Genomic DNA, 22,694 nt, shown 5'->3' with positions numbered 1-22,694 from the left:
CACTGTTAAATCAATAAACCATGGTCAGATAAAAGAGTACTGTCTGATAATAATCGTGGACATCGTTTTCAGCAACAAGATAAGTACTAACGTCTGATAAAGAAGGTGTGTTTCACTTTCACCTCGAGCGATATAGTTCTTATCCAATCGCGGAAAATTAACAATATACACGTATAACGTGGAAAAACGAGCAGAAATAGTTCTATCAAGTTTGGACAAGAAATATTAATTACTTCTTATCAAACATGATTATTACATAGATTACATCCTTCATGATAGTAAAAAAAAACTTACAATTGAAATAAGATATGTATCACTGATGGTGTAGGAAAAAGGAGTATTTTATAAAATTAAGAAATGCTCGAAAATAAAAGTGATATTAAGATAATCGCAGTATATAATTGTACTAGTAAACAATTCTACTGTATAAAACTTCAGTAACACAGTAATATATCATACGTGTATAAATATTGACAATTTTTAAAATTCTACTTAATTTTACTTGAATCAGACATTTCCTAATTATTATATTTTAGTCACTACTCTGTCTAAATATCATATTCCATATTATAACAATAAAATTTCTTTCTAGTACCAGATATGATATGTACAATCAGTTATCGTTTAATATATCACCAAAAATGAAAATTTTGAGATTTAACACAGAAAAGAAGGAAAGAAGAATTTTAATCTTCTCAACAGGTACTGTTGGATCATAAATAATCAAAAATAGTCTAGATCAGAGTATATAATGTTCAAATATGTAATCTTATTTTATATGTGTAGTATTTACTTAAACATGCTATAGACAGACAATTAAAAAGTAAAGTGTTAATTTTTGAAATTTAGAAAAGAAGGGGGAGAAAAAATGATCAATCTTCTTAAGAGGTATTGTCGAATCCCAAGTAGTCAAAAACAGTTTGGACTAGAATAATTAATGTCTAAGTATCTAAATATGGTAAAAATAAATATCAATTACATATGTATGATCTTATTTCTATCCCCCAAAAAATCAAAACATCTTTTCCCAAAACCACTTTGATAAAAAATTGTTATCACATGAAAATGGCTGTTAATGTAACCCAAACAATTATATATCATTTGATCCAATGACATATACTAGTTCAGTGCGAAAAGGTGCGAACGTACCTTCTCTTCCTCGTGTTTTACCGTATGTCCCAAAATCCTGGCAACGATATAAGCCGACTCTTCGCTAGAAAAGATTCCGCTCGCCATAGGGCCCTCGATGAACTCTCTGTCAGTCATAAGAAGATATCGGACGCTATACCAAACATCGTCCGAGAGTGCGGCTCTCTTATTGCTAGGAGTTGGTTTGACTTCGTTTCTTCTACACTCGAGCATGGCCCATCTGTCTAAAGCTTCGAACAGTATCGATTCTTTGGTCAACCTCAGGCTATCTCGAGACACCAATTCTTTCACTTCGGTAGAGCTCAACCATAAAAAGTATTCCTGGCAGAAAACCGTCTCCGGATTCGAGTCGATCACGTCCAAACAAGCGAGAAGAAGTCGCGTACAGACTGCGGCTAAGATTTCAACGAGGTTTTAGTTATCGAGGTTCTAATCGTGGAGGAAGAAGAAATGGTGTTTAGTAGATGTTAGAATTGGTTAAATGGTATGCTCTCTATGGGCTAACTTTTCTCATCTTGCTGGACAACTTGAGAATTTTTCTAATGTTTTTTGGAATTATGTTTTGCGGTTCTGTGCAATATTTTTTAACATGAATTGATGTTTGTGGAATTTTTTAAGATAAGTTGATTACAAGGAGTGGCAATAGCGGTAGTGTTTACTTTGTGGGTGTGATAGGTCGGTTGTGTTTTAGTAATGTGGCTTCATGGTTAATTCAATTAGTGACAGTAATGTCACTCGTTTGGCGTATTACGGTTATATCAGGGTTAATATCACGAATTTCAGTGTTCAAAGTTGATGATTTAATTGGTTGCCCTAGTTATTTAAACAATTATTAACAAATTATTAGAATAATAAAATATTGACTAAAGCATTATTTAACAATCGTAGAAATTTCCATGCGATTCGAAATTAAAAATTTAAAGATTAGCTTGAATTTTTATCGTGTTACTCCAATTGTTATTTTCACTATGGAATTTCCGTTGTAATTTTTATCATGCGATTCGAGCGTGTTATTCGAGGAATATTAATTAAGGATTGTCCAACAAAAATTGTCTAAAAAGGTAATTTAGTGACAATACCTATTTCAGCAGCATCATCACCGGGAGCCGGAGGAGCTGTAGGTGAGTTGGATGACCAGTTCTGATCCCAGCTTATCTGGTTCGCGTAAAGAGTGAGGTCCTCGTAGATCTCAAGCACGGAAATCGGGGTTAGGCTCCTTTCGAGAAACTCAACGATTAATCGTACTAATCCTGGACAAAGATACTGATGAGCCGCATGAAGTGTTGATTTAGCCATAGTCACAGTATGGAAATTGATCGTCTCGTCGAGAAGGTATCTGCACAAAGATAAACGTACTTCGAGTTTGTGTGAAAGAAAACAGTTGCCTGAAGGTTTGTATCATTGAATTACAGATTTTAACCATATTTTTCAGCCGTGTTTGTTCAGATTTACACCAACTCCTCCTCTTTTATCCAATAAGAATTTTTAAAATATTAAAGTCTCCTAAACTGCCCTTCCTAATCTCTAATCAATCGTTAGCACTGTTAGGTGAGAAATTATTTTATCAAATACCTTTCGCTTAGATTTGGGCTAATTTGGATCTGACAAGTTCTAAGAGAATTTTTTTCGAAATTTACATCTACTACATCTTTTTCTCGGACGTCGAGCTGTGATCATTCTTCGTTTGCAGCGGACTATCAATGAGAATGTAATTAAAATAAAAATCCAAAAGTAAGCGATGGTACCAAGTATCGTCAATGTGTACAGAGACGTTGCCATAATAGCATCGCGATTCTTTCTAAAAATACTCGATTCTCTAATAAAAAGAATTTTTATTTTTACTTATAAAAGAGAGAGTTAAGAAGTTGAACGACGAGAGATATTATTTACCAAATTCATCTTACTATGTTTCTATCATTTTGATTAAAACGTCGTAAAGGTTATCCTTCTCTAAATATTTTTATAATGATTGATTTTTATGGAAGATCAGCACTTTTGTCTTTAGCCCTCCCCCTCTCCCATTGTAAGTTACATAAAATAACTATGCTATGAAAGAAATGATATAATTTTGTCATCTACTCCTATGTATGTTTCTTCTTTTATTGCGTTTACAAAGTCACGAAGAATTTCAAACAATATAAAATAAAATATTGCATTTCCAAATTTATCAAATACAACTAACGCTTGTGTAAACTCCAATGTATATTATGTAATATTTGTTCGCCAAAATTCAGATGCGCTTGTCCTCGCTAGATCTATTCTTTCTCTTTATCGAGCAGCTAGAAAATATTCCTGCGGCAGCCTCCTTTCCGCTAGAATTACAATGCAAATCCCCGATTTATTCTAATTTAGACGAACTCTACCATAATCGAACTAATCGTATCTCCACAAACTTCCAATTTTAATATAACTATCGATACTGTGTTTACCTGAGTAAATGATCGAAAGCCCTTTTGTCCACGTGTTGTAATCTCAACACAGGTGGAGGATCGCTCGGTGCAGGCGCTAAAGGACCGAGGAGCATAGCACGGAAACATTCCGACTTCTCGGCAAGTCGTTGCCGTCCTACGCAGTAGGTCCACGTGTCTCCGGGTCGACCAACCTAAGTGCAATATGCACATACAGTACCAGGTATTAAAAAGAGGAGAAGAAATTTTTCTCATTGTGTTTCAGGATCACGCGAACAATACAGGTTTCGTAAATGGGAGAAATGAATTTAGGAGGTGCGTGATAAGCAGAATGCGTATATTTATGCGAATTTATATTTTTACGAATAGAGTGGAAAAGATGAAACCTGGATAGAAATTTGTTTTACCTACTAAATATCATAATATTTCATAATATTTCATAATATTTATTACATTTCATAATATTTATTACATTTCATAATATTTATTAGATAGCGATAAGCGTTTGATTTTTCTGACTAGTTCCGTTTCTTTCGTATTGATTTCTGCCGCTTGTTATAGTTTTCTTAACAGCGTTCTTTGTCTTTCAGATACGATAAATAATTTATTTAGGAAATGTGAAATTTCTGTGTTAAATTCTCATATTCGATTCTCTATTTAAATTAGAGAACGAGAAGATTAAGTGTGTTTGTAGATCTTTTAAATTATTGTGCAATGTATATAATTCAATGGAAGTGTGGTGCAAATGATAAAATTCTGTAATACGAGAAAAATGAATGAAATTTTACGATATGAGGCTTTAGATGTTTCCAAACATTACAACAGGTTATTATATTCGCATATACACATAAAAAAATCGGAAAATTTTTAGATGAGAAATTCTGTACAATTTGAATATAGACGAAATCCTTTAGATAAAAGTATAATACTTACGCCACGCGTAATCTGTTTCTCGAATGTAACGTAATTTCTAAAAGGAATAGAAAATAGAATCTTAAACAAGCTATAACGTTGTAGAAATCATTTAGTGCAACAGTTATCGAATCAACTTCTTCGATACCCTTTTTTCTATTGATTAACAAACATCAACGGATAGTATCGTACACGCGTAAACAAAATGTCTTTTTTTCTGTTTAAATCCGATATAAGGAAAAGGTATTACACTGAGGTTACCGCGGTTTATGCAATTCAAATCAAAGCGCCATTTGATAAACGATTAAAAAAGTAGATCGATAAAATGTTGATAAAAGGATACGCAAGCATAGAAAATGTGAATACGCGCTATTCATACATCATTCAATACACACAATTCATGAAATCATGAAAGGTATGGAGAACTTTTTCGTTTTATTCTTTTCTTTTTTTTTTTTTCTTTTTTACCTCGAGAATCACCATGTTACGAATCGAAGGTTCCGTCGATCCGTTTTCCTCGGTCTCGATAAGAGGAACTTGAGCCATGTCTTCCGTCGAGTTTCGAAGGACCGTAAGTTCTTCCAACGAGTCCCACGCGATTACGGGTAGGATTATGATCCTGGAGTAGATTCGAGTCCTAACACCCTCCTGAATCTTTTGTCGTATCCTTTCAGACTCGGTGCGAGCGCATCGTGAGCTGTCGTCTGCAACAAAACACACAAGAAACTCGATACTCCAGGGGTCAGGTTGCAAAACGTGAATTAAAATTTCTAATTTCCTTGTTTTGAAATATTTGAAAGTATAGCAGGGAATTACGTTGCGAAGATTATATCGGTAGTAAAGTACAATTGGTCTTTAGATGTTCTTTTAATACAAAGGAAGCTATGACTTTGTTCGACTAATTTTTATTCTTTGTTAGGAAAATGTTACGTAACATTTTTTAAACTCGTACGGCATTGTTCTTTAAAGTAATAATCTTTCAATTGTTTTTCGAAAATAAAAAATGTGTTATAGGATTTATGTACATTAATTATTGTGTAATTTTAGTAATTATTTTATAGATATTTCGTTCAAGACTCTAGTTAAATTTTATCGTTAAATTCATTATTTATTCTTTACCGGTTTGGATCAACATTTTTTTATGCAACACTATAAAATAATAATAATATAATATATACTATGTCGTATACTATAAATACTATATAGTATATTCGTAATATCGTGTCGTGCAGTTAAATATTATAAAATTAGTTATCAAACAGTTTAATTTTATACACGCTGTTATTTCTTTAACTATCGGAAATACGAACAATCTTCTTTTGTATTGTCATTCATAGAAATTTCAACATTAGTATATTATTTTTTAAAATGATGTTACGTATTTCTATTATTACTGCCTACTATTTACACGTTTAAAGACACGTATATATAGTACGAAGTGTGTATTGAAACAATAAAAATTAGAGTACAATTGAAGCATAAATTTATAGACGTAACATTTTACAACAGCAAACCTTGGCATAGAAATTTCGAAATATTACGAGTTTTCAAGTTCTTCCTTCTTAATTTTATACACTTCGGAATGCAAAAGCTACAATTTTTTCAAGGTGTGATAAAATGATAATATGCGATAGGTTTATGTCGCAACGATGCGTAACCAGAAACAGATAGTAGTTATATTTATTTTTATGATATCTTCGATGAATCATTTATTCGAATATCACATATTTCGCGAACTAGACCAAGAATCAACGAGTGCTATTTTTATTTCTTCACGCTTTTATCGAGCAGCTCGGTGATGTTTTGTTATGCAGCAGTTTTGTATCTAAACCATACAAGAGTTTGGCAACGTTCACCGTAGATAGCATTTTATGTTTGATTACCTTTTGATTCTTCTTCATTGAGATAATGAACAGTACTTATGCTCCTGATTGAAATAGCGAGGAAGAAAATTATATCTTATGATTTATAAAAATGAAAAATCAAGTTCTCGACAATGCTTAAGTGATTTTTATATTAAAAATGGGAATAGGCAAAGCGTAAAACGGAAGATATGTGAAATTTGTTACATTTTAAGTAAAGAAAAGTTACATTATGCTGAAGTTCAGCAGCCTGTTATGTCGAAAGCCGATAAAACATTTCTTTTATGTGTGTTCTTCATACGTTAGACGAAATTATTTCTTTAGACGTACTATTTTGTCTCAAAGTCAGAAGAGCATCCTGTTCTTATCATAAAAGTGCAATGGCAAACAAATTCATGAACCGGTAATGTTTTTACATGAAATTCCTACTGTACGAGATTTGTGCCGTTAATGTTTCTCTGTAATAGACATTATAATTATAGCAATTGGCTTAGCGACAGGATTTCTTAATATTAATTCATTACGATTTAATATTGTTCAAAATAAACGTGAAAACTAAGTTAAGTAACTTTTTACGATAGTGAAGATACGTTTACGATGTTAACTTTCTACATATCTATTGACCGCAATTCTTATATTTTAGTTGTTCGTGAAAAGAAGCGTTGCTTAGGAACAATCGGTGCCTATTTATCGATGTAACAAGCATAGAATTTTGGTGACCGGGTAACGCAAAGATACAAATTCTATGTTACATTCGTTAAACGAGAGTCAGAAAAATGTGCATCTTACCATCGTTACACACGATTGTCATGTTAATGGCGCGGTTCACAAAGTTGTTTTCTTTTGTCAGGTTCAGTTTTTAAGATCGTAAGGAGCGACTCTTAAAAAATATTAACACTCGACATATTCTTCACTGTTTACTTTCTGAAATTATGTTATCCTTTACTCTTTGTCTTATAATTTTACCAATAGAATTTATCGTCTGAAATAACAATAGAATGAAAAATATTGTCAAAGTATTTGAACAATAAGATCGTTCGATAAAAAATATTACTTTCACTACACTATTTATCTATTTACTTTATATTGTTTTCATATTTAGACGATACTCCGGAAAAACGAGTACACGCTGTATAAAATTCTTACTTTTCACTATTTTTACTCTCCGATCAACTAATCGTCTATTATCTGCATGTTATGCCATCGAAACGAAAGAAATTTCTCAATTAACGCAACGAGTCTTTGAAATTCCAAAAATCCTATATCTTCACGATAAAAACAATATTCGATTACGATTCATATTTTCACGCATCTTCACAGAAGGATCTACCAAACAAACTTTCTTCCAAGGAACTTCACTGTCATATTTTTATCTTTTAAGTTAAGATCTGTGTTCTTGTTCTACCGACAAATCGATTCGATCGAAACAGAGTGGACACGGCAATCCTTTCAGAGCGAACAACCTCGCTCGACTGACAGATCGATCAGACTCGTGCGGCTGCAATGAATGAGTCGGTCTACGGGGAGGGGGGGGGGGATTCGTTTTAAAATGCAAATGTATGCGGTTACGTTTTATCGACTGCAACGACAATTACTTATAAACAACGGATAAAGGTCTCAGGCACCGTGGAATGTCTCGAGTCTGTGACACCGTCTTATCGATACGTCGAACATCGATGTGGGAAAGAAAGCCGATTGGTTTGCTTCGTATCGTCGGAAAGGATGTTACTGCTGTGAAAATTGTATTTTGCTTGCGAGATAACTGGACTACAGATTTTCATGCGTTTAGGGGAAATCTGGAAGTGCAGAAAGGTATAGATACGCACACCATATGCAAAAATTATACGAAATATTCAAAGTATAGCGCTTATAATATTCAATGAATGAAATATATTTCTATTCGGATTCCGTTTGTTCGATTAACCCTTTGCACTCTGAATTTTATTTCAATTTCGTTACGTAAAGTTCGTTCGTAAGTGTTTTATTTGAAATTTACTTTAACTAAAAAATAAGACAATTTAAATAAATAATGGAAGAAACGAATTCACTTAAATACCAGTTTTATTCACACTATTGTTGCATTTTGTCATTTTTAAGTGTATGATATATGCAATCCTGGTTTTCTTTCAGGAAAAAAGATGGGACTCGACAAAGGAGCTCCTGAGATAAAAACTGATGTCGAGTCGCACTCGATATAGGAGTGCAAAGCTTGTGAAAATACGAATTTACATAGAAAGTAACTAGTAACAAGCTAAGTAGATTCGGACTTTTAATTCTTTCTCTATGGCATCGAAGATGCGACACTGGAGGTACTTTTGAAAGGTGTAGGTGAGGATAATTTTTATATATAGATATGTAAATATTTTTTATAATTATTCGTATATTTTGATAACTATTTTTATGATTATCGTATTACATAAAACGATAAATCTACTACGTTTTTAGCAAATAATTTTGGTCGATATTCGTGGCCGCACAAAGAGATGTTTTCATGATCTTGAAGGAAGTGAAGTTTGAGAAATCTTTTTATAAGTAATTAGAAAATGAAAAGTTTGGATTTTTCCAAATGATGTTGATGTAATTTCTAGTTTTACTTTTCAATATTTTTAAAAGCAAAAAGGTTACAAAATGGCGAAGTTACTTAATATATCTGGAATACCTTCTGTTACTTCTGGATAACTAGTCGCCATTCCCAAAAATTGGTACATTTGAAATAAAAAATTATTTCTATATCTTTACCAAATACAAATACATCTTAATTTTTTTTATATGATTTCATAAGTATTATATACTTGTGTAACGTTATATCGATTGCGTTATTTAAATTTCTCGTGAATTCTTTTTGGTGAATAAGTAGTTGCCATTAGCTAAGATACTATCACTGATAGAAAGTATCTCGTGAGCAGACTCGTGGAATGCATTTTTATTGTGTCTTAAAGAAAGACTTTATCGATACTTCGAAGCATTGAAAACTGCTTTGGTCAGCAATTTGATGCATACAGCATTGTTTTATACTATACATATTGCCATAGAACTCACAAGTTATAAATTTACAAATTTACTTACAAATTATAGTTAAAAATTATTTACTATCTAAGTTTCACATTGTTCGATATTTAACATTGTATTCGTCTACTTACAATTATCAATTAAAACGTAAAAAAGTGATTCCGCCAATAATATCAATTTCGATGTAATAGAATTTGCAACTAGAAAAAGTGCTGGGCGAAATATTTATGATTTGACAGTGAAACGTTTGGTTTAAAAAATAACTCGTTCATATTATTTCAATATTATAGTATTTTCAGTAGGAAATATTTCCATGTAATTTTTTATCGATTTCTTTTTACATATTTCGTCAAAAAAGAAAGAATAACGCAGCATTGCCAAAAATACAATCAGATTATTGTTCAATTTTGACATGATCAGAGGTCTCACTATGCCTTTATGTTCCATCCTGTTGCATTTTTCCTTCTCCCTTTTTTCTTTTTCTTTCGTTGTATGTCGAACAAAACACGATTGACAGAAATCTTGAGGCGGTGTTAATCTAGTTTTGCATTTGAAACGGATAATTAGCGCGCGTTAATTGATCGCAATTCCCGAGACGTGCACGAGTAATTTCATTTTGAAGGCCGGGACCGAGGTTACACCATAGTTATACAAGTAGAATGAAACTTGGAGGACGATACTAATTTATCTACGAAATGACCTTTTACAATTCTGATTTTTATTTGAATAAAATACTATTTGGGTTCGTTATAATCAGAATTATTAAATACAATCGATAAGTCGGAATGATATTGATATTAATATTTATTTTTTTTTATTAATTGATAAAGGAAAGGAACTTATTAAAAATAAAATATAGGAATTCACATTTTGATTGCAATTAAAAGACAGTTAGTTATTCTCTGTGTTTTGAAAAAAATCTTTGATCATTTCAATGTCATTGTCACGTAAATTTTTCTTCGTAATAATCATAATGATGAAAGATAAGGAAGCTCGAGACACGAGAGATTCAAGAAGAATTCGGATAGTGTGCAAACGCTTATAAAATTCTTCGTTGCTTGTGAATCACGGTTTCGTTAAAATTAGAGCTAGCAGAGGCAAGAAGTCAGAGGGACGTTGGCCACCGGGGTCATATAATTTTAGTAAAAATCTGTCTTGCCCCAAAAATATCATTCACATGGCGGTAAGCTTAACCTTGAGAATCCGGACGCCAATGAACCCTTAAATTATTCAGGCTAATCTTAATTCGACAGCATAAATACACAGCTACGATAGCGTGTTTCTTTCTGAATTAAAACAAAATTATGTTACTTTTTTCTAAAATAAAGAAATTATGTTACTAAAAATGTTATTATTATTTTCTCTCCTTTTTGTAGTTTCAAATATATCCGAAGAAATAATTTATTTATTTTTTTACTCGATACAAATTACATAGAATGATATATTTATGAATAATTTTAGATGTGTTTGTCGATTAAAAAATATGATTGTAAAAAGATTTTAAACAATGAAAGAAGAAATAAGTATGTATACGGGTTGGATAGAAACTACTTGTATCAGATTATGTATACACGTTCCGCTGTAACCGATGTACACGTGGTGAATTTGTTGAATAAAATTTTGCGCAACAACGCTGTTGAATTTAACACGATCCATGTGTAAATGGATAATTAAGCTAAACGAGCTCCAACGCGACCTTTTAATTCAATTGAGATTAATTTCTTTGTTTCATACGCGTCTATATTACCATAAGATACACGAATGTAGTGCAAAATTAATTGTGTTGAAAATAACGTGGCAAAATTATATAAGATGAACATTTTGGTTCTCGATTTTCACTTACATTATTTACATAATAGTATCTATATGAAATATTAAAGAACAATTATAGTATTTTATAATTATAATCTTGATAAGTTCTAAGCTCGTGTACGATTTGATATACTGAATAAATAATATAATTATAATAGTTATAATTAATATACGAAATAAGTAATATACCACGAAAGTTGAAAAGCTTTCCAAGTATAAAACATTCGTTTTCTATAGTTATACTTTCTTATAATTGTAACTCTATGAATATATGTAATATATCTGATAAATTATAATTTTTATAAATGATAAATTCACTATTTTCTAATCGTTTCAAAGTATGCGTCAGATGATATAGTACCGAGTAAGTGTTAGAGACGGGTGTAAAAAGAAAAAATCTCAGTTCACGTTTCTAATCCGATGCACGTATTAATTTCTCACGGTTGCATTAACTAGATTCACGCATGTCGATCAGCATATATTGTGAATAATAATGAGTACTGTCTGTGTTTTCAAAGACGTAATCCATTTTTATACCGGTCGTATCACCTTCTGCGACTATCGATTCCACCACTTCATTGATGTTGACTCGTCGATAATATAATTACTTGCGATATTATGCGCGCGTGCATTAATCGGTCGTATCATTTAATTCGTGTTAGTTTTATCCAAAGAATAAACGAATCAAATTTTAGAGAAGAAGTTGTGAACTATTTAAAAATTACATTTAATTTATTCCAATATATCTGCTTAGTATATTTTATTAGATTAAATAATTGTATATTTTATATCTAAAGCGACATTGAATTTCTTCCTGTTATGATTTATTTGCATTTCATAATTTATTTCCCATTTATTTTATTTAGTAATATACGAAACAAAAAAAGAAGATAAAATTTATTTTGATAATATTGTTTATACATCTACCGTTGTAGTATCGTCACTCGAATGATCAGTCAATAATAGCTATAACAGTCAATAATAGCGATTGAGACTGCAGTGATAGTATTTGCTCAATTAAGAACAAATGTAAACTTATCACTTCTCATAATGAAAAGAATAATTGAACTACTCAAGTTGAAAATATAGAAGGAAGCAACTTCTGAAATACTTGATAATTCTTTGATAATAGAATTAATTTAACGAAATAATTCTAAATAATAAATTTCTTAAGTATAGACAAATATTTTGAAAAGTTTAATAAATCTTTATGTCAGCATAAGGAAACAAGTTTTCTTACTATTAATATATCTTTCTCATGAAATACAAATTTTTGTGTACCTTCTTTTTTCCCTAGATACCAGCGAAGAAAGGAAGCAAATGATCAAACCTGAAATTCATGCTGGCTAATTATGAATCTGAGGAGAAAAAGCAGAACCGTAAATATAATTAATGTGGTGTTTTACAAGAAATATTTCGACATTTCTCTTCGTAGGCGTATGCAACGAATGTGGCCTCGAAGTCTGTGGTATACAATATACATATTGTCTCTCGTTATTACGTGACCTATACTCTCGTCGAGCAACCTATCACAGTAAATGACAAAAAGTGGTGCGTGAATTTGTATGATAAAAACATACGTTGCAACATCTTGTATGGTGAACAGAATGGCAGAAAAAATGGTAAAAAGTAGATGGAATAATTGGACTCTGAAAGAAGAAAACAATTTGAAACGTGCGAATGCTGGCGATTGTTATTTGGAGGCGAAAGTTGCTGATTTTATGATTCCAAAAAAGGCTTGTTTCTTACTTCCGAAATGTTTTAGAAGCATCATGAGCTAACAAAAGAAATGTCATATGATGTTTAGTCGTATGAAATCAAAAATTTATATCTACGTATCTCTGATAAAAAGAAATATGTAACAGACGTGATAATATAGAATATTTAAGTATAATTAATAAAATATAATATAATAAACATTTTTCATCTATAAAACTTCTTGTATGTAGAAAGGCATATTACACGATTCAGGTATCAAACGAATAAGAGCCATACGTCATGTTAGAAAAATTAACATATTTTCTTCTCTATAATGCAATAAAATATAATTTTGAATAGAATATCCACGAGCTTTTAATATTTCTGACAAATTATTTCTTGTTTCTTTAAAATATGTAAAACTTACAAAAAGAATATTTTTAGTAGCATCAAACATTAGAAATTAATGCTATAATATTTATAAATATCGTATATTACATTTTTTATTCCAAGTAGATTTAACGAATAGAGATATTAAAAAGAAGAAAATCGACTTCATGTTGAATTTTTATTTCAAATCTTTGTCGCCTATTTACTCTTCCTCTGCTATCTCGTTCTGTCAATGACCGTTCAGTTACAAAGAGAAAAAGAAGCATGCCGCAATTTTTATAGCTACAATTGCCGCAGTTTCCTTGAATTCTGGCCTGGTTTTCATATCAGAAGATCGTTCAATGAGCCTTTTTCGTATTTACGCTAATTAGGATATCAAACGTTTTGCAAAAACTTCATTTTTAAAATGGAATTCGATTTTACCTTCGTTAAAATTTACATATTAATATTTACACAGATATCGATACTATAGGAAAAATGTGAATTTTGTTTCAAACATAATTTGCAATTAAATATCTTCTTATTATTTGTTTATAATACCTTTTACTTATTTTCATCGAACAACATCATCGGTAATCGTGCGTTACAACATAATATTTCGTTCTGTTACGTTTCTAATGTTTGCAAAAAGTAAGAATAGAAACATAACGATGACAGTACGTAGGTACATAGCTTTAAAACAAAATGCCAATGTCAATCATGGTCGCGACACATATTTACAAGTTTACGAAGAAAATTAGCGACAACGAACGATAAATCCGACGAGGAATAGTTAGAGTAATAGTCTATTTACTTATGTAACATCATGTGGAACAATAAGAGGTGAATCTTCGATATTATCTTGAAATTTATCGTAATAAGGAGTAGAATGAGATGAAATAATCTTTTAGTGACGTAATGTTATTGAAGAATTGCTTGTATCCATTGAAATTGACGTGTTATTTTAATCTAATGTTATCATAGTTGAAAAATATAATTTCGATCTAAACATTATCGATGTTTAGAAGAGATAGAAAATAATACAATATCTATAATGAGATATTTTTTGAGCTTAAAGAGAGAACAATTATAATGAAATAGTAATAATGTTAATAATAGATGCTGATATTAATAGCAATATTAGAAACGAAAAATATTACAACAAAATGTTTTGCATAGATTAAGATCCTATTATACATATTAGATTTCTAAATTAATTTTATATTTTCGTTAAAACAGTTACACTGGATATCGAGTAAGTTCGAGGTATAAGGTAATAAAACTTAAATTTGGACTTTTGTCTAAAAAAGGTGCATCCTTACTAAAAAAAAAAAAAAAAGAAGAAGAACGAAACTTCCAAAAACAAATCTTTTATTAAAGGGTTTGTACTGAAAGAAGGATAATGAAATCAAACGTGGGAATTTTCGATATATAATCATTTTAAGGAGGAGAATACGTCGACTTTGTTATTCACAATTGAATCAATTAAATCAAAAGTACTCGAAGGGCTGTAATTGATTTTCGCCCGCATATAATTCCCTTTCCTTGCGTCCAGAGGCAATCTATGACCCACATAATACGCTGCAGAAACTAACGATCGCAAATACATTCTAATTTTGTCTAATCGTCGTCGACTCCTATTACCATTCAATCTTAATATCGATAATTATTACACGACAAAGACGCGTCACGTTTATAACAAAGCTTAATTTCAATTTCAAGCTTGACTTCGATTCTTCACTTCTATACGTTCCCATATTTTTGCATCTGACACAGTGTTACGACAGGAAAAAGCTAAGCTTTATTTAACCCTCCAACGTTCTTTGAGTCGCACTCGACCCAATCGTATCTTCTACCTTTAATAAACCGAAGTTTGCGGGAAACATAAAATGATTCTTACTGCTACTTAATTTTCTGCTACACATCTTGTGAGAATATTATACGTTCTTTTGTTTGTTAAAACAAAAACGCGATTCAGATATAAAAATTTATAGATCGCAGCAGGATTAAGTAATTACTAAAAAAAAAAAAAAAATTGTAAAGTTAGGGGTCAACATTTTCCTTTTACGCTTAACGAAAGAAAAACGACGTGTCTTTAACTCGAAAGGTGCGCTTACAGAAGGTTAAAAAGAACTTAAAGGGGGAAAAACCTAACGACAGGTATTTAGTTCTAGAAACATAATTCTCGTTGAAAAGTGGGAAGAGATAATAAAAATTCCAAGCTGTTCATTGGTTCCGGACGTTCCAGTGTATCAACGCGAAAAAGTGGAACCTAACAATGAATTATACTATGATCTGGAGTGTCACGCAGCTTTCGGGATCACTTTTTTGTCTGTGCTCATTCGTCATGCTCTACTAGCGTCGATGGTAAAAGCCGAACGCGATGACAGTATCGCATGAAAGCGAAAAATGTAGGTAAGAAACGAAGAAAAGGATGAATGGAAAAAAAACGGCGCGGCGGATCGAAATAAGAACGTGCGAGTGGTCGACTCGTAGAGCCTTGAAAACATAATCAACGTCTCGTACGCAGAATGGTTTTCGTCAAGACTTGGGGATCGCGCTTTAGTTGTACACGCGTTATTTCCTTTTTTTAACGTGGAAAAAAAAACGGAAGTTTATACGTGGTATCCGTCACTCGTGCACATACGAATTTATTTGTTGCGGATAGCTTCCACATATGTATGCAAATTAATATATTTTTATAAAAAGATTTAAACGGGACCTGCGTAAATTTGATTAGATTCGAATATTTTGATTCAGCTTTGAATATTTTTGCATATTGTGTTCGTTCGTTTAAATTGTCCGTAAACGTATAAAAATCCACAGCCATAATTATGAAAGATGAGTTTCATGATATCGTAACTTAATTGCCAACACAATTAAAGTAAGAAAATTGCAAGTGTTTCGAGAATTAATTAAGAATGAATTTATCTTTTGATGCAATTGATAATAAACGTAAAAGATATTGATATTTTTTTCACGTGATATTGTAATAGTTATATGTGCACTATTGTTGTTTGCTTTAGTTACTTTATTTTAGTAGAGATATCATTTTGTACGCTCTTTCTGGTAAACGTAATACTTTACATGTTTAGATTACTTTGTTTGTCTACTGAAAAAATGTTCAAATTTTAACAACTTTCATTTATATTCCTATATGAGTTTTTTTTAGAAGCAGAGTTGATTAAAATTTCACATCTGGTAAGTGTTCACGAATAGACTGTTTCACATAATCGACAGAAGAACAAAAAAGCGCAGGATTAACGAAAAAAATTTTACAAGTAAATTTTACAAATTACAAATCATCCGATTATCCCAATAAAATTTCTCAAACGACAAATGACTAAATAAACTTCCACGAGTTTGTTTGTAAAAGATACCGTTTATAGCACCATCGTCTTATGAGCAACTTGTGCTCAACAAATTTTCGAATGTAATTTAAAAGAAATTAATTTCTTTCTGAATAGTATATATATGTATATGTATTTCATCGGTTGAAACAACATAATTAAGTAATCAATACAACTTTATTTACACCGTATGGACTACGTAAAATGTAGTTACATACATGAAAAATCATAATTTTAATTAAACGTTACAGAAAACAACGCAAGAGAAACTCTTTGATTGCATTGTAGTTATTTTCTTGTACCCAAGTCGCGTCATACTGCTCGGAGAAGAATATGTAACATATTATTGGATTCTTTCGAAACAATGGATGCGCATTAGTTGTCAAAGAAGAATGTGAAGAGGGTAAGAGCTGGAACATGTAACGAGAGCATAACTTACGACAGGGTGAAGCGGAATTATCTGTTTCGTATGTCCTCGATCGTATTGACGATGACCAAAGTCTAAATTAGTCGAAAATAGTCGATAACGAAAGAAAATCAATGACATACAGACTTTGTTCGATCCTTTAGAAGCAACGCGAAGAAAATCTCGCGTGCCTAAGAGAATTCTAAATTTAACGAAATAAGACAATTGGATAACAACGTTCGAGACACATTGGAGCAAGAATGATAATGGAACGAGACTTTGAATATAAACGAAATAAAGCAAATTAATAAATTATATTATCCTTTGTATAATATATCTCCAAAAGCGTTGTATAAAGCGAATAAATATCATTCGATCGAAATATTCAATACAGGGTAAATATTACTCCTTCGCAGACAGAAAACTTCTATCGATGCGATCGACTGGCAATTTCAACGCACTTTTGACATGAAATTGTGTGAAATTAAATTACCACGCGTTGCAAAAAAAGAAAAACGTTGCATGAAAACGTGACTTAAAAGCATTGCAGACTTTGGTTAATCTTTTTATATGTATAGTGTCCCAGATTTTTCGACCAAACGTTGTCACTATATTCTGTAGACCGAGATAAGAAAAAAATATCATATAAATGTATGTCATTGAAAGCATTGTTAAAGAGTTATTACAAAAAGCGACGAAATGAACGAGAACGAACGTGCGTTACTATGGTACAAAACATAAATAGATCAGGAATATTTACATTTAATAGTAATCAGAGGTATACTTAACACAATACTTCTGCATGATACTTCTATAATTCCAACTACAATTCCATTTAAAAATGTTTTCTATTCCTGTTACTACAAGATTGATAGTGGCAAAAAATTGAATTTATTACTCTTTGTAGTATTAATTCTCTATGTTACATTAAGTCCTCGTCCATTATTCGTTGAAGCTGAAGTCATAAAAGTATTACGATACCTTCGATGATTACTACTAGACGTAAATATTTCTGATTTATTCATACTTTATTCATATATTAATATGTGTATAATAACGCATGTTCCTTATCGTGCATTTCGTATATCGTCTCTCTGTTAGAATTCTTTAATGATCCTAGATTTTGTTTCTTTTTTTTTTTTCTGAGTGATAATTGTTGTATACTCTATTTTCTACTTCTGTAATAAATATAGACTACAAAATGTAATATTCGGTGACATATGTTCGTACGATACTCTTTTCTATCTTTACCTACAGAATATACTGACAATGCTTAACCGGAAAAAGATTGGAACACACTGTACATAAGATAAATTTTATAATTACAGAGAGTATACATATCTTTATGAGGATATTAAATATCTTTGGATATTTAGAATGTAAATATAAAATATAACACAAGAATAACGTAAAAACGAAATCAAATAAAAATTTCCACGTTATCAATGTCGCGGTAGCGGCGCAAAATTTCACATACAGTGCAAGTATCAAATCTAAATATCAAATATACGGCAAACATTCGTCCTATGTATTCGATATAATTATACAACCTTGGACTAGATACAAATGAACTATAAATATATAACAGATATTTGATTAAGACATTAAGGCACAGAATATATATAAAGTTGGAAGTTATCGTTCTGGACAGATATAAATGAACTAAAGAAACATATGAATTAGAGATTCACGAAGAAAATGTGTTCTAGTAATTAAACGAAGAATTCATCTAACGACGATAAGTAGCGTACTCTGATAACTACCATAAAGTGGTACATTCAAGAAACGATAAAAGCTGTACATTCATAACATCGTTGAAAACACATCGTGAATTGAATCGTCGTATGAGAAGATTGAGGGTTTACAATGGCAAAATGTGCGAGAACCACTTGTTCATAGGATTGCAGTGTATCGGTAAATCCTTGAAGAAACCATGCCTTTTTCCAAGGTCCCTAATATCGGATTAAACGAACCAGGATATTCAGTACCTGATGGAACAATGTCTTTTTTGTTCTCTGATTTGCGGAAGACTTATATGCTTGTTACAGTTATGTGTATAATTATATTTTCACAAAAGAACAGAGTTATTATTTAATTTACATATTCCGCTATCGTAAAATTGTTACGAACTGTTTGGTGCTGTTTCGAAAAGATTGTACCTACGTGTAGCGTTATTATTATCTCTTTAATATGTTTAATATGTTTCACAGGTGTGATTAAGAAAATCGATTTATAGCAAAAGAGTATTAAAAGTTAATTATATTAGATTTGTATATATAGGAAGAAATTAGTGATAGTAACGATGGTAATTTTTACTTAGATTACTTAGATTACTTATTAGAGTACTTAATTTTTAAGTACTCTAGCGTTTCTAGAGAACGTCAGATCAGATATCATTGTCTTTAATATTTATTTTATATTGGAATTTCCAAAATAGAATATAGAGTTTTAAGCTATAATTTATAAATTGTATCAAGTATTCAAATTGTTATTCAAGAACATGTACATCAAATATTCAAACATTAAATTTTTCTCCACAAATTACTTTATAGGCTATAAATTATTCAGAAATTAATTTATAAATAAGGCATAAATTGCTAACATAAATTAGAATTAAATATCTTTAATGATTGAAAATTAAATATACAGTATACATTTATCAACGTTTGAACAAAATTTAAAGAAAATTATAATATTTTTTCCTTAGTTTCTTTATACTTTGTCTATACAAAATTTGTTGCCACAACTATTATCATCGTAAATATACAACACACGGTATTACAAAGTGCAAAACATATTTTCTATACCGTGTAACACCTCCATAATCTTTATTTAGATGTTGCATATATAAATTTATTACATAATTATTATATAATTATCTGAAAACGAAACGAATTTTCTTCAACCCTGATTCTTAATTTCTATAATTTCTTGGACTTCATCCTCACCTTCTCCATTCGCTTCTTCGTCCGATTGTTTATTCCCAAATCCAAATAATCGCATGTTTATCGGATCAGCATCGATTCCTTCTACGTGATTCCTGTAGAACGCGAACGTAAGGGAAACGATCCATTCGCTGACAAACCACAGCACACTACACGCGAAATAGTCGAGAAGTTCCGATGTCATCAAGTCGCGACACGATAACGGTCCATATATCATTAATAACTCGCGAACGTAGTTTAAATTTGACCCCAACGAGAAAATGTGTTAGAAATGGGGGATTTTTCAACGCTTCAGCTGCAGCTAAAATTAATCATACATATATCTCAAAATGGCGATCGAAAAAGGTCTTCTGTTTTATGTTTTTCAAAGACAAGGTTCAATTATTAATAGTCAACTTCTGTCGAGGTCTTTACTAAATTCATTTATTTAATCTGCATATATAAACAATTATTTTGTTCATGCATGACTGCCCAAAATTTGTATTAATGGTTCTTTATGTACCAAGAAATCTCGAATATGAGAAATATTTATGTAACATAGCAAATAGAGGACGCTATATTTAACCTTAATTATCAGTTTTTGTTAAATTTATTACTAACTTCGGTTATTTAGTTTATACGTATAAACGTTTCTTCTTTATTCATACATAATTGCTCAAAATTTGTAATTGACGTTTTATTGTGCACTAAAAACTCTTAAACATAAGATAGGCGTGGAAAAACAAATCGAGATATGGTCTATATTAACTCTTAGTTACCCTTCTTTGTCAAATTCTTCGTTAAATTCATTTATTTCATTTCCGTGTACAAATGTTTCTTCCTTGCTTATGCATAATATTACGTGTAACTATCGAAACTGGGGTTAAAGATGCTTCATTGCAAACTCCGAAACAAAGAAGGCTATAAATTTAGCAATACACTAAACAAAATATCAGGTAGTTTTACTAAATTCCCGCCATAGAACGTTTACGACCGATAAATACATAACTGACAATTAAAGATCGACAACATAGCGTACCACAACACTGCTATCTTGTGACAACAACAACGATATCTCACAGTTTATAAAGCACAAGTTCCAACTTCAATCAAAGAATTAAATACGAAACGACTACAACCCACTGATTTCTTTGTAGAATGTATCAGACTTTTTCTTCGGAACAATAAAACTATCAGACTTTTTTCGAAAATAGGAGAAATATTGAGCTCTGTAATTGTCAAAGATCATACGATTATTAGAACCGATACTAGCGTCGCTGTTAAAACACGTGCCGCGCGAAAGACACTCGAAGAATGAACCGACTGGCAGTAAGTCGATGCGCTTTTGTGGTTTCAAAAGCGACCACCAGCATCCTGTCTACAAGGAATCACGTGATTAATCTTTTGTACACGCACACGTGGTGGTATGATCGTAATGTGTCATATACGTGTGACGTTCCATTGCAAGAGGTTAGAATAGAATAAACCTCATTGACAAATAGACTTCTCTTTTCCTGCTGTTCGATCATTAAAAGACGAAGCATCATTAATGGGAATCTTGGAAAAAGTCGCGCCACGTAATGGGAAAGAGAGAGACGGAGAAGGAAATTAAGGAGAAGCTGAAGAGAGACAGAAAGTGGTAGAAACCCAGTTCCGAAGGGAAGTTCTACTATTATTCATAAAAGTGGTTGGAAAGTAGGGGAAGTTTCATTCTAGTGGAAATATTTTACTGGATTTAATTCTAGGAGAAACGGATTTCCTTATGCATTTGGGACTCTATAGTCGAAGATATTAATTTCTTTGTTATAAACTGCTGACTTTTAATCGATTAGAACAATCGACCTATAATATACAACGTAAAATATATTACATTTAAGCGATTATAATTAAAGTAATAAATGAAAAGAAATGGATATATGATTATGTTTGCCTCTAAATATAAGTCAATATAGAATAGTCTTTTTGTAGGAAAGAAAATGGGGGTACAATCTAAATATAATTCATAATTGTCGTGTTTCGTCAAGTCTCTTTGGTTAAGTTACAAAAACACAAGGAATATGAAATTTATCATTTTGATAATTGTTTGATAATTGAAAATGGGAAATATTCTATATTACACAGAAAAATACTGCATGTTTTTTTTTAACGATTTGCTATATATATAATGTACACTACAGCTTATAAATATTAGGACGCTCGGTATAAATGAAATATTCCTCGCATCTTTTATTTTCTAATCTATTTTATTACAAATTTGTTATTTCATTTGCGTCATATGCCCTTTATAATATAAAATGTTAGATGAAGTAAAATCCGCTAGTTGTCTAACAGATGTAATCACTAAATTGCTTATGTTATACTGAGCTTGTACTCTTTTAATTCGTCATGCAAGTATAGATTATATAGTAATCTATACAAATATATAACTATCTATGCATAATATAGTTATAGATATTACATCAACTCGTTAAAAATATCAATCGCTTGAAAGAAAAATTCAATGTTCTTCCGATTTTTCTTTCATGAATAAAGTTACGATTTATATTTTAGTGTGTACGAGTTATAATCTTTTAAGGAAGGAAATATTGATAGAGAGCAATAAATCTGATAACTGATACATTGTATTATTTTAGTGTTAAAAATGCACCATATTATCTACCTATGACGATAAAGCGATGAGGTCACGAACAATTGCATCTGTTTCCATGGAAAACTAATAAATATTACTGTTCAAACATTTGCAAAGTGTCATATGACAGCTGCAATTAGCTATATATTTGATGACTGGCGTGCCC

The 22,694-nt window shown here is 31.2% G+C and overlaps 1 protein-coding gene and 1 long non-coding RNA gene across 4 annotated transcripts in view; one reads left to right on the top strand and one right to left on the bottom strand.

Annotated features, from left to right (window-relative positions):
• Axed (BTB/POZ domain-containing protein axundead) overlaps nt 1–22,694 on the bottom strand; it is a 40,434-nt gene that overhangs the window by 3,824 nt on the left and 13,916 nt on the right. The window contains exons 1-6 of one of the 3 annotated variants that reach the window (XM_072021894.1): nt 20,939–21,199; nt 19,924–20,221; nt 4,938–5,173; nt 3,579–3,751; nt 2,229–2,485; nt 1,150–1,544 (exon numbers count right to left, since the gene is read on the bottom strand). In XM_072021894.1, the coding sequence (XP_071877995.1) occupies nt 1,150–1,544; nt 2,229–2,485; nt 3,579–3,751; nt 4,938–5,173; nt 19,924–20,137 (1,275 nt within the window). In that variant the 5' untranslated portion in view covers nt 20,138–20,221; nt 20,939–21,199. Of the gene's footprint in view, nt 1–1,149; nt 1,545–2,228; nt 2,486–3,578; nt 3,752–4,937; nt 5,174–7,120; nt 7,812–19,923; nt 20,222–20,938; nt 21,200–22,694 lie in introns of those variants that run through there. The other 2 variants (XM_072021896.1, XM_072021895.1) reach the window with 2 other exon arrangements.
• On the top strand, nt 1,447–2,539 carry LOC139997872 (uncharacterized). Its single transcript, XR_011803136.1, has 2 exons — nt 1,447–1,575; nt 2,220–2,539. It is a non-coding gene; the product is annotated as an uncharacterized lncRNA (long non-coding RNA).

The sequence above is a fragment of the Bombus fervidus genome, chromosome 2 (assembly GCF_041682495.2).
Source record: "Bombus fervidus isolate BK054 chromosome 2, iyBomFerv1, whole genome shotgun sequence".
In the NCBI taxonomy this organism is placed as follows: Eukaryota; Metazoa; Arthropoda; class Insecta; order Hymenoptera; family Apidae; genus Bombus; species Bombus fervidus.
This window is presented reverse-complemented; position numbering and strand designations above follow the sequence as displayed.